The sequence below is a fragment of the Saccostrea echinata genome, unplaced genomic scaffold (assembly GCF_033153115.1).
Source record: "Saccostrea echinata isolate AGI-Se365-2 ecotype Australia unplaced genomic scaffold, CSIRO_AGI_Sech_v1 ptg000054l, whole genome shotgun sequence".
Lineage (NCBI taxonomy): Eukaryota > Metazoa > Mollusca > Bivalvia > Ostreida > Ostreidae > Saccostrea > Saccostrea echinata.
The window spans coordinates 30,620,995-30,637,500 of NW_026889803.1; the positions used below are offsets into that span (position 1 = coordinate 30,620,995).

Genomic DNA, 16,506 nt, shown 5'->3' on the forward strand with positions numbered 1-16,506 from the left:
GTACCAAGTAGGGTAAAAGGTCCTTCTCCAATTATTTTAGAACAATCTTTTGTTTTAAATATTCTGAAAATTTTCATTCAAAGGCCGATACTCCCTTTTTATTTTGCTGCAGCAATATCTAAACATATCGCGTTATTGTTCTCTCTCTCTCTCTCTCTTTGCTAAATGAGAATGAGAGCCCCCCCCCCCCCTCCACGAAAAAGTAAAAGGGTTTCTGAATTTTATTTTTTCTGTCTAGTTTTTTTTTTCAATTTAGTAGGGTTCTTAATAGCGAAACGTCCCCATGCACATGCATCCCTTCTTTTTTGCATGTCAGTAACCCCCCCCCCCCCCGATTTTTAAAGAGAGCTTAACTACTTGGGCTGAAGAAAAAAGAAAAGAAAAGTTTAATTCAGTATAAGGCCATTTAATTTTTTTTTCCAGTTTAGCGATATGTATGCCTGTGACAATTTCATAATAAAAATCTGACAATTTATTAAATATTTATAAGATTATAGGATTTTTAGTGTACATCTTAATATTTTCAACGAAGATTCAAAAATTGAAAAGTTTGTGCTCTGTTATTTTATTTAGATTTAAAAAAATAAATAAATAGAATTCACATTAAACAACTAAAATATGCAATTGACGTTTAAAACGTTGTAACAACGTTATGACATTAATAACGTTATTTTGATGTAACGTCAATGTGTACCAACACCGCGCGCAACGTCTAAGTATTCAGTGTAGTTACATATCAAACACTTCGTCTGCTAGGTGATGATGATTTTCAATATGCAGTTTTAATACTAGTATATGTATCTACCACATTTAGCATGAAAGATGTGTCTAGGGGACGTGAATTTTCCAATCTATGTTAATGGTTATACATTCATTGAAGTCATAAAACATGTCCTATACTAAAATTTTCCCTAACTGCTATGCTTTTGTCTGTTTAATTAAACCTCAAGCCTGTAATGTATCAAAGAGCTCTCTTAACTTCAGGAAAGGTAGAGAGGGGGGGGGGGCACACTCAATGATTTTGTCCCCTCGCTTTATTGAAAGTGGGAATATTAATTTCGGTGTCTGCCTATCTGCAAGTCTGTCTTTGTAATACCCTATCGCTTTTTGGAAGATATCTCAAAAAGCCTGTAAACTTTTGCAATTAAATTTTATATGGCAATTTCCAATGGCCTAACAAAGACGCTATTCATTTGAGGCCAAAATGTCAAGATCAAGAATTTATACAATCTTTCTGTAAGACTTTCGTTTCCGGATGATACATGTATCTTTAAAAGCCTTGACCCTTTGCAATGAAATTTTATATCACAACTCCATACGGCCTAAAGAAGACCCCTATTGATTTCGAGGACAGGGTCAAGGTCAGAAATTCATACATGACAAAAACGGTTTCCAGATGATAACTGCAGTTTCATTTTTATTTTTCAATGAAATTTAACATCGCAACTCCCTATGGCCTAAAAATGACCACTATTGATTTTGAGTACATTTATAAGGTAATAGGTCAAAATTAGAAATTTATTGTTTTCAGATGATTTTTCCTTTAATCTTTTTCAATGAAATTTTAAACCATAACTCCTAATGATTGAAAGTTTTTGCATAATTTACCAAAAACGATGAGAAGAAGGTAGGTACAATTATTTTTATGTATGCAGCTATATGACTGTACAAATATTTCACTTTGACTAGATTACGAGACTGATCGGTTTTAGTACACGTAACAGAAAAAGTAATAGCTTTTCAAAAAGCTTGCCTGACAAAAACAATCAAAATTTCTAGAACGTATATAAACATTACAAGACTTTTAGTAATGATTGATTGATTATGTGTTGTTTTACGTCCCGTTCGAGAATTTTTCATTCATATAGAGACGTCAACATATACCGGTGAAGGGCTTCATCAAATAGATCTTTACTCGGCACTTAGGGTCATTGAGCAGTGAGGGTTCTTTATCGTTCCAACGCCTACCGTGACATGGGGCCTCGGTTTTTAAAAGAATCATCCGAAAGACCGGCAACTTTTACTTCAAAGTGCCGAGCGCTTGGCGAAGATCGTACCCAAAATAGAACTTGAGCTAGATCAACAAGTAATAAATGTTTCCTTTTTTATTATTTTATTTTTTTTCCCTTTTTTTTGGGGGGGGGGGGTTACGGAACATTTACTGACTGTGTTCTCGGGTAAAATGCGTTTTGTCGACCCCTTGAATCACACTGTTTGCCTTCAGCCTAACGGTCTCAGGCAAACAATTTGGTTCTTGGGTCTTCTGATTTCTCAAAATGCCGGCCATGCATTTGAAGGAAGGCAAATACATACACGTCAATCAAAACAAAGAACAAAACAGAACAAAAGACAGACGAAAATTACCTGCGAGTTCAAAAATAACAAAACTTTAGATGACAAGGACTCTCTAAGCATCACACAAACAAAAAAGTGGTTGGTGAATTTTCGAAGCTTTCTAATTTAAAAAAATGGAGGCGCAGAGTAGGAAAGCCGTTCAAAATGTAAAGTTGACAACTGACAATTGTTTTCTCTCGGGATGTCCATTTCAACTGTTAATCCCCCCCAAACATGTACTATTTATGTAATAACGTATATACCACAGGCACTTGTTTCTGTAATAAATTTTTTAACCCATAGTATAATAATAACACAAGGTATTCAACTTCGAATTACACGGAGTACCCCCATTTCCAGAATCGCACTCATTTACACTTTTAGAGGAAATGCACTGGCAAATTGTTTACTACCACTGTCTTCTACAATAATTTATCTACAAAACCATATATGGCATTTTTTTCTGTATTTTCTTTTATCTCCGTAACATGGTAAACAGCGTCAAAACTCTGCTCGCCGAGTGGAAAAGTCGACTTCAACCATGAAATTGTATGTGCTAATCCACATTACATTTTACGTCCAGATTAAGCAAAATGCAACAACGCAAAATGTAAAAACACTTTTAAATCTGTCAGGTTGAGAATAATTTTCAATTGAGTAGTGGATGAAGAAAATGGATGAAAAACAATTAAACAAAAGGAAAAATAAACATATGCTAATTCTTTCTTTAGATCTGATTTATCATATATTGATTCCATTAGCCATTTAAAATCAGTTGATATCCAAATCATAGGTATTGCAAATAAGAAACGCGCGTGCTCACGTGTGTGTGTTGGGGGGGGGGGGGGGGGTATTTCATTGATCAGTGTATCAGTTTGCTTTTGCTGTTTGATAGACACATGCCTGAAATTTAGAAAAGAAATCTATCTAGTTTTACTGACTGGTGTAAATATAGCGGGAAGGGGGTTTCTCGACAATTACGCAAAATGTAACAACCAAAAAATGCATTATAACATTTCGCGTTAATCCCATGTAATAAAATGTAATAACGCAAAATGTAACAATCCAAAAATCGTGCTATTACATTTTGCGTTATTACATTATGCGTTGATCTCGACACAAAATGTAATAACGCAAAATGTAATAATCCAAATTTATTACATTTTGCGTTGTTATTACATTTCGCGTTGTAACACTGCATAAGGGAATTATGTATTAATTTTTTTCTGCAATAGATGCGACGTTAATCCCCGTAATAACAAAGAAAGAAAGCATTTTATTTTTTAAGTGACGTACAGCCCCCACACACATTTTCTCCACCGAATTCTAATGCAACACTGCTGAGAAACTGCTTGTCGATGAGAATGTTGAGTCTGTAGACATATATTGTGGCCGATGCATCATATGTCTCTTTACAAACTGGACGAAAACCTTGACTCTCTGGTCCATATAAACATTGACTAAAAGAGGATAGTTCCGCTGTCACATACAATTCTACTGAGTGAAGAGGTCCTCTTGCAGTTATGTTTATAAATCCTCTGCAACCATCATACTTTGCAGAAATGTAACTATCATATGGATGGAAATCTACAGAAATATTCTTTAAAGGATTTCTATACCCAAGTAAATGAGCAGTGATGGGAATGGGTCCAACTTGAACATGCCCACCAGATACAACATACGTAACATTATTCGGAGAAATTCCTTCTGACCATATCCACGCTTTTGGAAATGATTTTCCCCAGTTCTTCTCCATATGAGCAGTCCCATGTCTCCCCTCGAATACAATTTCTCTGCCTTTTTTGAACTTGTACGACACAATAGATGAACGAAGGCTGTATACAAACCAATGCAACGGAAGTGGAAATTTATCCACCCATCCCTCAGGTCCTTCGCCATCTGGACCCCATGGAATAGGGGAAGATAACTCGCCATCAAGAGAGACATTTCCAAATTTTACACGAAATGAAGAGGACGAGACGTTACTCCGGAAGAAAACGAAGGAAACGCTGTTTTTTGCAAGCCAAGTAAAGTTGGCTGGTGAAGAAATGTCCGGATTTTTATCAACTGGTTTACCTTTCACTCTCACTTTAACGTCAGATGAATTAAAAGTAGCATCATGGGAGAAGAGTTTACATCCGGTTACTGAACACGATCTCACTAAAATGCTGCAGAGAACAGGCGGGTAGTTATTCACACTCTTTGACACGTCAGGTAATACTTGCCCAAACAATAATCCTATACTATTGCCATTGTCAGAATCTATTAACCGTATATACCATCCCTCGAAAAAGGGTCCACGTTGAGGAAATACATGAGGATCAAATCTGTTTCCCGATATTAATGTTACTCTGAGTAAAATACATAGCCACAAGAAATACATAGCTTTTGTATTTTAGGGTCAAATATCCTGCAAAGAGATAGAAAAAAATGGTTATTATATCAAGAAAACCCCAGAACAATTTTTTGAAAAATCAAAAACAAAACCAGATGTCTTTGAGGATACAGTATGTCAACTGCTTTAAACTTAGTCTGAAAAAAGGAGCTTTAAATACTCTCCGTTGGAACTTTCTCCTGTTATGAGATGTCATATGTTATGAGATTTTTGAATCAGACAGGATCAGCAAGTTGTTAATGTCATTACAGTGTACTTAGTAATGCTTCTCAAATTATGTAATTACAGAATCTATAGGAGTTTCATTTTGAAATGTTTTCGATTAATATGGTATATTCACTAGCAAGTTTGCATAAATTACCTAAATGATGCTAAGAAGGTATGTACATAATGATTTATTTTTGTGTCGCCTGCAGAGCAGCACAAAGGGACCACTTTACTCGGCGTCTGTCTGTCTGTCTGTCCGCCTGTCTGTCTGTCCTTCCGTCACACCCAAACTACCCATAGTCCTCTGCGTCTCCGCACATAGGTTTGGTACAAACGAACTCTGGCGGAAGTTTGCGTCACACCCTATATCTCAAGAACTGTAAGAGGTATTGATTTGATATTTTGCACATAATTATATTGCTTAGCACCATGGCTTTTGTAAATTACCATGGTTACCGACCTCATGACCTTTAACCTACTTTTCCAAATAGTTAATAGTGCCGATATACAGCATATTTTTGACATTTAAGAGGTAAGCATATGCTATTTAGCATGTGCACTGTTTGTCACAAGACAATATGATACATGACAATCTAATTAAAATTAGATCTTCCATTCGCTCCCCGATTTTTTATAGGCGACATAGGGTGAATTCACCATGCATCGGACACCCTTGCACTTCAACAAGTTCTAGTGATATCGCTACCGACCGAATATTATCAAAATGGAACTTAACATGTAGTATGTGGTTAAAATATAAATTTTTGACACAATCGTGCCCTATTTATTGAGAAAATATCATTAAAAACCGATTTTTTCGAAATAAGTCAGAATTTACCAAGGATCGGACAATATTCACCATGCATCGGACATACGATATTTGAACCAGAAAAATATCATACCTTGATCTTGGTGCTTTAAAATTAGTGATATCGAAAGATTTTTATCTTTTATTTAAAAATTAACCTTCTAATTAAATTTGAATGACTATTTCGATCCTCAAATATGAAGAGTTTTTAGTTGCATCAAATCGCCTTAGAAAGGCTTTACAATGCTAGTATAATATGACAACTCGCGCCTTTGTCTCGTGGGTTATAATCATCTAGTTTAAACAAATAAATTGAGTCCACTTCTAGTCATCATATATCGATAATTTGTATTTTCACTGAAAATTTAGAGTTTCTATTTTCTATTTCCGTAAAAAACAGCTGTCATTTGGGTTTTACATGAAAATGGAAGTGATTACCCATGCATCGGAAAGTGTCCGATGCATGGTTAATTTGTGTCCGATGTACGGTGAAATAAACATACTAGTTAAAAACAACTCTAAAATATATAATACAAACATTGAAGTAAAATTTTTGAAAAATTTCTGTAATATTATCAATCATTGGCAAATTTTACCAAGGTCCGACCCATTCCGTTGACGTCTATTTAAAAGAACGACAACTCTAAAAATTGCAAAATCGTAAAATTCTGGTTACTCCCCTTTGATGATGCAAAATATGACGTAATTTCAAGGCCATTCTTGTGGTATTTTTATCACAACATGAAAATAAAAATCGACATCATTAAAAAGTTTAATTCTTCATCTTTAAGACAGAAACAAGTAAAAACATGGGGAGACTCAGGTTCAATGAAAGTTTATTGCTTGAAGTTGTCCGAAGCAAGGTATGTGTCCGATGCATGGTTAACTCACCCTATAAAAAATCGGGGAGCGAATGGAAGATCTAATTTTAATTAGATTGGATAAATGCCAGCATAACAATCAAACTGACCTTGACCTTTGACCTACTTTGCAAAAACTATCTCGGGCAGTGTAATGAAACTTATGACTTTTGCATTTTGAGAAGCAGGGTTAGATAATTAGCATTTATACACGTTTATGAGCTCGTGATAGTGTACTTTGAAACCGTTTGATATTTAGTTACCACACAAACTTGTATTTATATACTATGAAAATTCATCGGGATCGGTATTCCACAATGGATTGTATAGGCTGCAATTACAGTAAAGACAGACTGAAATCTCTTTTGGAGGATTGTTGGAAACACGTGTTAATAATAGACAAATAGTTATTTCTAATAATTTCAATTAAATTATTCATTTGAGGGTTATGGAACCATATTTTCTGTGTCAGATTCTATCGCAGTCTTATACTATCCAAGGATGCCATTTTTTCTTTGGAGGCAAATTCATGAACTATTAGTCTATCATGCTTATACATAGTAAATAAAAAGCTGATCACTCTTAGATTTATTTACACCTTTAATGAAGGTACAAAGCAGGCTACACGTGTGTTCCTTGGAACACTCTAGTTATATATGCAACTATAATTGACTGTACTAATATTTTGCTATCATAATGATTAGTTTATGAGATTGATCGATTTTTGTAATAGAACAAACTTCCTTTGTGAAACATAAGACATTTGCTTTCCAAGTGAAAAAATCTCACATGGATCTGTAGGCATTTTTGTTCTCCTAGGGACTTTCCATTTTTCCTATCTAATGAATTAAACTTTGACCTTATTATGGCCCCATTCTACACTCCAAGGGTCTACAATTTGAACAAATTACTCTAAATGGGGATGCTAGCATATTATAATATATGACTAATGAATTTCAAAAAACAATTTCATACATTATATTATTCGCAGGTAAAATTTTGAAGCCTATGTACATGTAGTCCCACTTTGGCCACAAATGTCATTATGTAAAGAAATCTGCATCTACATTACTTACACTGGAATACTTGCATATTAATATGACTAATAACAATGGTCCTGCTGTCCTTGAGAAGAAGATAGAGTTATTTCCTAAGATACATGTATGCAAAGTATTTTCATGAAAAATCTTTGATCCCTTGTTGTGGCCCAACCCTAGCCTTTGGGGTAAGGATTTGAACAGAGTTGAATCTATGCTGACCTGGGATGTTGAATAATTGTTGATAGATTTTGTCCAGACAGTTTTTTAAGGTTTTCCCAAGTCAAAGGTTTCTGAGTTCTGATTTTTTTTTTCCACTTGAGCAGAATGGATCAGAAACCCTTGACTTTGGAAGATGGCCCTGACCTAGCCCGGGGGGGGGGGGGGGGGGGGGGGGCTATTATTTGTAGAAACATGAATCACACTCAGTAAGAAACCTTTCACATAATAAGTGTTAGTTCTGTCTGTGTGATTCTTGAGATTTTCTATAAGACAATAACCACTGCTTACTTTCACTATTTTCCCAATTACATCCTCTTAAAGAAGGGCATGACCCTGATGTTCATTTGCAGAAATTTGAATTCCCTTCATCCAAGGAAGTTTTGTGCAAGTTTTGGAGTAGAAGTCAAAAATAAGAAAAGTGTCAAAAAAGAAAAAAAAAAGACACACAAAGAGGACACAAAAGACAGACAGATGGATGGAGGGCATTTTTCTATCCGGAGACTTTTACTCAGGTGAGCTTTATATGATTAGGAATCTCTCAAGAACATCTTTTGGAATAAGTACCTTAAATACAATTGATTATCTTTATTTACTTATGATCTTTCAGAGCTTATTAAATGTTACAAACATTAAATTTATTTGTGAACTGAAGAATATCTTCTTTTATCCTTTAATTCACATTGTGATGGAAAATTTCTCATTTCAGAACAGACACACAACTTATATAGAAAATTACGAAAGGTGAAGTATCATGATACATACTGTGATACATTCCCAATGTATTATGATATACCAGGATACCCTTTATGGGCTTTAGACAAATTGTTACACTCTTATAAGTTAGTAAGCTTTGTCAAGCTTTTCAAAATAGCTTGATAAAACTAGTATCTGTTTACAGATTTTAGAAATATATTTTTTACAGAAATTTATATAAACAAAAAGTTGCAAGTATGTGACTACTCATATTTGTACTATGGTTTATTAAGGTTCATGGATACCCTGATAAGAAAGATAATTCTCACTGGATAAATGAATATTCTTCTTCTATAATGTTGACAAGTTAATGGACCATTTCTGTAAAATTTTGCCCTGCAAGATTATGTTGAAATTAAGAGCATTTTAATTATGAATTACATTTCTTCTGGGAAAAAAAATCATCAGAAATAATTTTATATGAGTGAGCAAAAGGATGTGAACCTTAAAAAAATTATCCAATTCAAACACTGCATCTTTTGGACACTTTTAATCAAAAGATGTAGGTTCCATACTTCGAGTAACTGTATTATACCACCTTGTGTACATTGAGCCATGGATAAGTAGGAATGCCTTACATAGTGCTAAATTATTGCCAGCCAATTATCTTGTTGGCTAGAACATGTAGAAATGACTTCCTATTTAATTTCATTTATGAAGTAACTGTGTAGTTACAAATCATTCAGCAACTTCATTAAGCCCAAAAATCATGGGAGCATTTTGATGAGGTTATTTTCATGCATTTTTTTAAGAACAGTACTAAGTTGAAGGTTATTCCTGAGTTATTTCACAAAAAGCGGTCATTTATCTGTTTCGGTAACTATCACTGCATCAAACAGTCATAATGCGACTTTTTTACATACTGAATTTAGAAAAAAGAGTAAAGAAAAAAGTATGCAAAACATTACCAAATTACACTACATATAAACACAGCAGAAGACATACACTAAATGTATTATAACATCTAAAAATGTAAAATAAATACCTTAATCATTGACATAAACATTTGACACAAACCGGAAAAAATGATGGGTACGTGTTTCTTTAAAGTAAAACCGGATGCGTAAGAGTAATTCCTTTCCGGAGATCAATATTCGATACATGTAAACGATAAATTGCATTTGTATTTTTTACTTTCTTTGGATGATTATCGGCGCCTTTTGTCCATCTATTGCTGATGAGAGGAAAGGCGAACTGAAACCAACGATCCTAAATAAATTAGCCCAGGTCACTAAAACAATTCGACACGAAAACATCATCTTCGTGAATTTTATTACGAAAAATATTTTTAGCAAATATTTTATAATTTAGATTTTCAATTGACTATGTATTTTTGCTGCATTAATCATTTTTTTTAAATCTAAAACACTGGATGTCGAGAAACAAAAAAAAATGTTCTTAAGGGTGAATTCAAAAATTATGACCGCCAAATTGAATTAAAAAAAAAAATCAACTACCCATAAGATGTTTTTCACTTATATCATCATATCGTACATGAATTCTAGTGAATATTCCTGAAGTTGCAATATGATAGACAATCGGTTAAAAAAGTTTCAGAATTTTTACTCCTAAATCTTTATTTGAAAAATAAAATACACTACATCTTAAAGACTTTCTAAATTACATAATCAAAAGAAATTACAGTTTTTATGCTTAAGAATGGTATCAGGGATAATTTTTTTCTTAGATCTAAACCTTGATTGAGTTTCTTCTCTTGTAAGTAAGTAATTTAGTAAGTAATTTACATAATTAAATCCTTTGTTTACAAACTGTATAAAATAACAATTAACACCCGGCCCATCGGGCCTATATGCCACTTTAAACACAAAATTGAAATACAATATATAAAGAAAATAAAGAGCACAACGTTAAGAGATAAACAAAAAAGTAAATAAACATAATTGTGATACATGTATATATACATATATATGTATTTTGTATGCTAAGACTGGTAGTGTCTGTTATTAGTAGATAAATATGACACTGAAATACATTCTTATTTTCTGAAGATAACGGACTGTCTCCGCATAAATGAAAAATATAAATACTTTGCAACCTGTCGAGGATAATTTGAAATAAGTATTCTTAGTAAATCCACATCTGACCATGCCATTTGATTAAGACCAGTGTTTTCAAAAAGTTTTGAACGATATTCAGAGTATACAAAGGATAATGCAATAAAAAATGAATTTCGTCTTCTACATTATTTTTAGAACAAAAGGTGCAAATTCGATCTTCAACAGGTTCCCCATGATATCTACTGGTTTCTATTCGTAGTGGTAAAATGCCACATCTAAATTGTGCTAAAATTGAACGTGAATATTTAGGCATATCAAGTACTACATAATTTTCCCTTCCAAAAGTTGTTTTAAAATGAACATAAGTCCGCAATTTAGGAATGCTTAAAATCTCATTGCTCCAGAGGTTTAAATAATAATTGTGTATTTTTGATTGAACCATATTTATATTTACCATAAGGTTTGACTCAAAATAATAATCCAGCTCTAGTTGGTGTAATATTTCTTTCAAATCACTGCACCAGTTATTCCTACACTTATTGTAATCAACTTCAAAAACAATTCTTGTAATTCGATCATTGCCAAAGGATAAAACTCTATTCCAATATCTGATTACATTTATCCAACGTCTATGGGAATCCATCCAGTGTCTCCATGAACCCCCAATGTGGGAGCAAAGCGGTGTACCCCAATAAAATACCGAATCGCTCTATTTTGAATATTATCTATTATTGGTTGGATTTTTTTGAAACCCCAGACACCGGATGCATAATCCAAAACTGGTATTACACAAGAGTTAAATAGTTTTTCATAAGCATTTAACCTGAAATCTTTATTACTATGAATGGAAGATATAATTTTCCCGATAGCACGCCCCCCCCCCCCCCCGCTTTAGCAAGATTTTCTGCATTTTTCATGAAATTACCAGTGTGCGTAAACGTTATACCTAAAAACTTATAATTCTCAACTGTTTCTAATTTTAATTATTACGTCCAGTAGTGAATTCGAAATTGGTTGCTCTTGACCTTGTTTTATGAAAATGTACGCACTTAGATTTATTGGTGTTTATAAGAACTCTCCAACGTCTACACCAGCTATGTAGTTTACACCAGCTATGTATTTTATGTATAATTAACAGAAACCTACACGTATATTAACATAAAGGTCTGTGCAATTGAAGATACTTAACTCATTAGAAAATGAAAACAGGTCTATTATCTGATTATATGTTGTAAGTGGGGGAAAAAAATAAGTGGATTTGTCTAGAACCATTATTTCTTTCTTTTATTTAATCATTTGGATTGTTTTTACATGTAAGACAAGTTAACAAATAAATTTTAAAGAGACACCGTGACGCACAAACGGGAAAAATGATAAACATAAAAATTTTGCATGACCCATGCAAATTTTCTTCACTTCCTGAAAGTATTATGTTTCAGAAAATTACAGGTTTCGGAACCTAAAAATCTACTTTTATGGAGAAAAAATAATTTATGTATGGCCCAACACGAAAATATTGCTTTACTTCTTCCTCCTTAATGTACGCGTGCGAAGAAAAGTTTAAGTTACCATGGTCTCAAGTACCAAATGAATGTCGGTAGACCAAGAATTTTTAAACATTTTTAAAAATCTTCAAAAAAGATTATTAGAACATATTTCTCACTTTGCATGCTCCAATTGAATGTTGTTTACAAGTAGACGCTAAAAATAAAATCGATGTGACCTTGACATGTATGTTAGCAACGAAACGGATATAACCTTGTTTTCCGGCACTTTTAAAAGTGCAATCTTTTCTTGCATTACAATACAGCTATAGTTGTCATATCTTCGCTATACTCATAATTTTCATAAATCTTTCGCTTTATTATACAAATATCTTAAAAGAAACACATGATATTGACTCATCATGTAACTTTAAGTTATGTTACTGTGTTGACCGAAAAAGGCAAATTCTAATAGAGAAAAGTTATAAACCCCGCGGGTTTTAAGGTAATAAGGTGCCCAGAAGTTTGCAAGATTTGTCGTCACAAGTCTCATATACAACAGTTTTGGGGAAGAATTGAATAAAACAGAGCTGAAATCACACTGATTGCCTGACGGTGGAGCTTCTTTACAAGCCTTGATTTTCATTCTCATTAACATTAATACATGTTAAAAATTTTTTTTAAAGTATGATATTTCAATATCCTCCTTGGACACTTTTAAAATATATATTATCTCATTTCAGAAGTCAACAGAAAGTGAAGCAGGGTTCGCATGTGTCGTTCAGGTTATTTTTCCTGATAAAGCATCCTCCTCCCCCCCCCCCCCCTAAATTGCCAAGTTTTACGTAAAGAACATGAATGTCGTGATAAAATTTCCTTTTTTACATCAATCAAATCTTTAGTGGTTTGACATTGCTTACACGTAATTTGTACATTTAAAAAATGAATATTTATCTTGTTAATTGGCTCATTTTTTAAGACTTTAGAGATACCCCAAATGTTTTATTTGATACACCATGCACATATATTTGATACATGTATAACACATTCAGTAGATTATAATAATAAATTAAAACTAAAGGATAATAATTGGAATCAAAAATTCAAATCAATAAATACCGTAATAGTAATGTGCTTATAAAGATATCGGAATCGGTCAAACTTAGGTACCGAAGCATGCATATTTGTGTGTATACCAAGGATAATCCATAAAAACCAAAGGCTCACTGTCACGTTGGGTCTGGTTGGTACTATAAACGTACAAGATTGCAAACACGCCATCAAACAATTATTATTTCAACAAATTAAACAAAATCATTTCATTATCAAATATTTATTATTCTTAAATGAAATAAATCTGGGTTAAAAACTATTTACTGTATAATTCACAGAAAGTGAAACCTACGCATATATTAACATAAAGGTCTGTGCAATTAAAGATACTTACTCATTAGAAATTGAAAACAGGTCTATTATCTGATTATATGTTTCAAGTCGGAGAAAATAAGAGGATTTGTCTAGAACCATTATTTCTTTCTTTTATTAAAAAGCGACACTGTGACCCACAAACGGGAAAAATGACAAACATAAAATTTTTGCATGACCCGTGCAAAGAGGTATAGCGCCCTTTCCCGGTTCTACCAGGTTTAAATGGAAAGTACCTGTTACTATAAATATATAGATTTACTTGGCGCATTGGCTTAGGAAACCAACTTCAAGAAATAATCATTCGGAACTATTTCTTCATATATATCATTTAAAGGATTTACCCATAAACTTATGCATTGATTCGGGTTATAAATTCACGAGAAACACTATATTCGATCGTGAGATATTTCTCTTTGATAACTTCAGATCCAGTCATTCTGCACATATCACTACTATCAAATCAAATATTCTTTATATATTTGATTTGTTTGACGTTTTACAGAATTATGTATCAAGATTATTTTTTGACTGTTTTCAAGATTTTTGTTATCATGAAAGGTCTACATCACTATTCGTTTCGGGAACAACTACTGCTCAGTCTACGAATCCACATTTTCTGTATGTATCTCTTCTTTCCAAAATAGTCTAATCGAAAAACCCGTATTATATTAATTAAGTCAGGTAAAGTTAAATTCATATGTATCTGGTTAGCAGACAGGCTTGAACAATAATATTTGTTTCTGATGTGTATATTATGTGGAAAATATGATGATTAAAAATTAACTACATGTAGCTTAAGTAAAAAAGGGAATATAATACGTACTTATAACTATCATTAATGCCAAAAAAAAAAAAAAATCTGGAATTTGGAGGGCTTGAACCGGAGACCTCAAACACAAAAACAGTTCAGCGTACACGACTAAGCTACGCAGACTTGTAATAATCATAATTATGTATTTTATGTATATATAGTCTCGAGTTAGAGTCTTTAGGAAAATAGGATAACTAAGGTATATAATCAATTTTTAATCTAAAGACCAAGTTTAACCAAAACGATTTTAATGTAACAGTATACTATGATATCAAAAGATCACAACCCCTTCAAGTTGTCTCTGGTTAAAGTTGGTTCAAATATACAAAATCTTACGTTTTTGAATGCTCACTCGATAGCCACTCCATATATCCCATACAAATTTTGTAAATTTCATTAGTCTTGTTCGAGATAATTATGACTATTTTTGCCAGGTACTAATATAATTTGTATTTGTTTATACCTAGATTTACTTAATATCATAAAATAATGGAATATTTTGAATGTTTGTAAATGCGTGATATTGTAGGCCATTTGGTATACTAAGTGCGCTATACCTCTTTTGTTCAATCCCTATAAGTATTAGGTTTCAGAAAATTACAGATTTCGGAACCTAAAACATCTACTTTTATGCAGAAAAAATAATTTATGTATGGCCCAAGACAAAAATATTACTTTACTTCTTCCTCATTAATGTACGCATGCGCAGAAAAGTTGAAGAAGTTACCATGGTCTCAAGTACCAAAAAATGAATGTCGATAGACCAAGAATTTTTATTGATTGATTGTATGTTGTTTAACGTCCCTCTCGAGAATTTTTCACTCATATGGAGACGCCACCACTTGCCGGTGGAGAGCTGCAAATTTTGTCCTATACTCGGCATTTACGGCCATTGAGCAGTGAGGGATCTTTTTCGTGCCAGCACCTACTGCGACACGGGACCTCGGTTTATACGGTCTCATCCGAAGGACCGGTCTCCACGTCCCACAGTGGGATTCGAACCCGCGACGTAAGGATCGACTCCTTACTTCGCGACTCTAGAGCAGACGCTCTAACCACTGCGCCACGCGGGCGACCCAAGAATTTTGATACAATCTTCAAAAAAGATTACTCACCTTTGCATGCTCAAATAGAATGTTGTTTAAAAGTTTAAGCTAAAAATAAAAGTGACGTGACCTTGACATGTATGATAACAAGGAAACGGTAGATACAACCTTTTTTCCATAACTTAGTGCAATCTTTTCTTGCTTTACAGTGCACTTAAAGCTGTCATATCTTCGCTATACTCATAATTTTCATAAATCTTTCACTTTGTGATACAGATATCTTAAAAAAACACATGATTTTGACCCATCATGTAACTTTAAGTGATGTTACTGTGTTGACCGAAAAATGCAATTTCGAATGGTGTGTTCCCCGATCGGCTACTCGCAAAAAACAACAAGTAATTATCGCACTCAATTAATGGGCCCTCTAAGGGGTACTGGTAGATTTACCTGTGTATACCTGGATAACCAATATTTGATAAATCAAACAAAAATATGAAATTTCATTTTTTTTTTTCAAAAGTATGTCAAACATCAAGGTCAAGGTCAAATGGTCAAAATTAATGGTGCCCAGGGAATGTCCTTCTCACAAGAAATACAGTACCAACCAGACCCAACCTGACACAAAGCAGTCCCAGAGCAGTCCCACAGCGGTCCCAGAGCAGTCCCACAGCAGTCCCAGAACAGTCCCACAGCGGTCCCAGCAGTCCCAGCGGTCCCAGAAAGCAGTCCCAGCAGTCCCAGTGGGCGGGGTTTATTAATTTAATGGGCGGCGTTTACTCAGAAATGAGATTACAAATAAACAATGTAGCTATAAAATGTAGTTGAAATTGATGATGCATTTCTTTTCCGAGTAGTATCAACAAAATGTGTACAATTCTTACACGACAGTCATCACAGTACGCGAATAGAAAGAAATAATGATTATTGAAGAAAGAATACGTTAACACCTATTTATAACATGAATATTAAAATACAATTACGCGGTATATTAATTTTTCACCAAATCAGATCAATTTCTTTATTTTTCGTGATTGAGATTTGTTTCCATATTTATTTTTTTTTATTGAAAATTAACCGTGGATTTCTTATTTTCTATCAGA

The 16,506-nt window shown here is 33.5% G+C and overlaps 1 protein-coding gene across 1 annotated transcript; it reads right to left on the minus strand.

Moving 5' to 3' along the window:
* Nucleotides 1-3,590: 3,590 nt before the first annotated feature.
* LOC133205288 (uncharacterized) lies at nt 3,591-9,617 on the minus strand. Its single transcript, XM_061341063.1, has 2 exons — nt 9,602-9,617; nt 3,591-4,744 (listed from the first exon to the last, which is right to left on the minus strand). The coding sequence occupies exon 2, from the start codon at nt 4,715-4,717 to the stop codon at nt 3,611-3,613; it is 1,107 nt and encodes a 368-aa protein (XP_061197047.1). The 5' UTR covers nt 4,718-4,744; nt 9,602-9,617; the 3' UTR covers nt 3,591-3,610.
* Between the last annotated feature and the right edge of the window lie 6,889 nt (nt 9,618-16,506).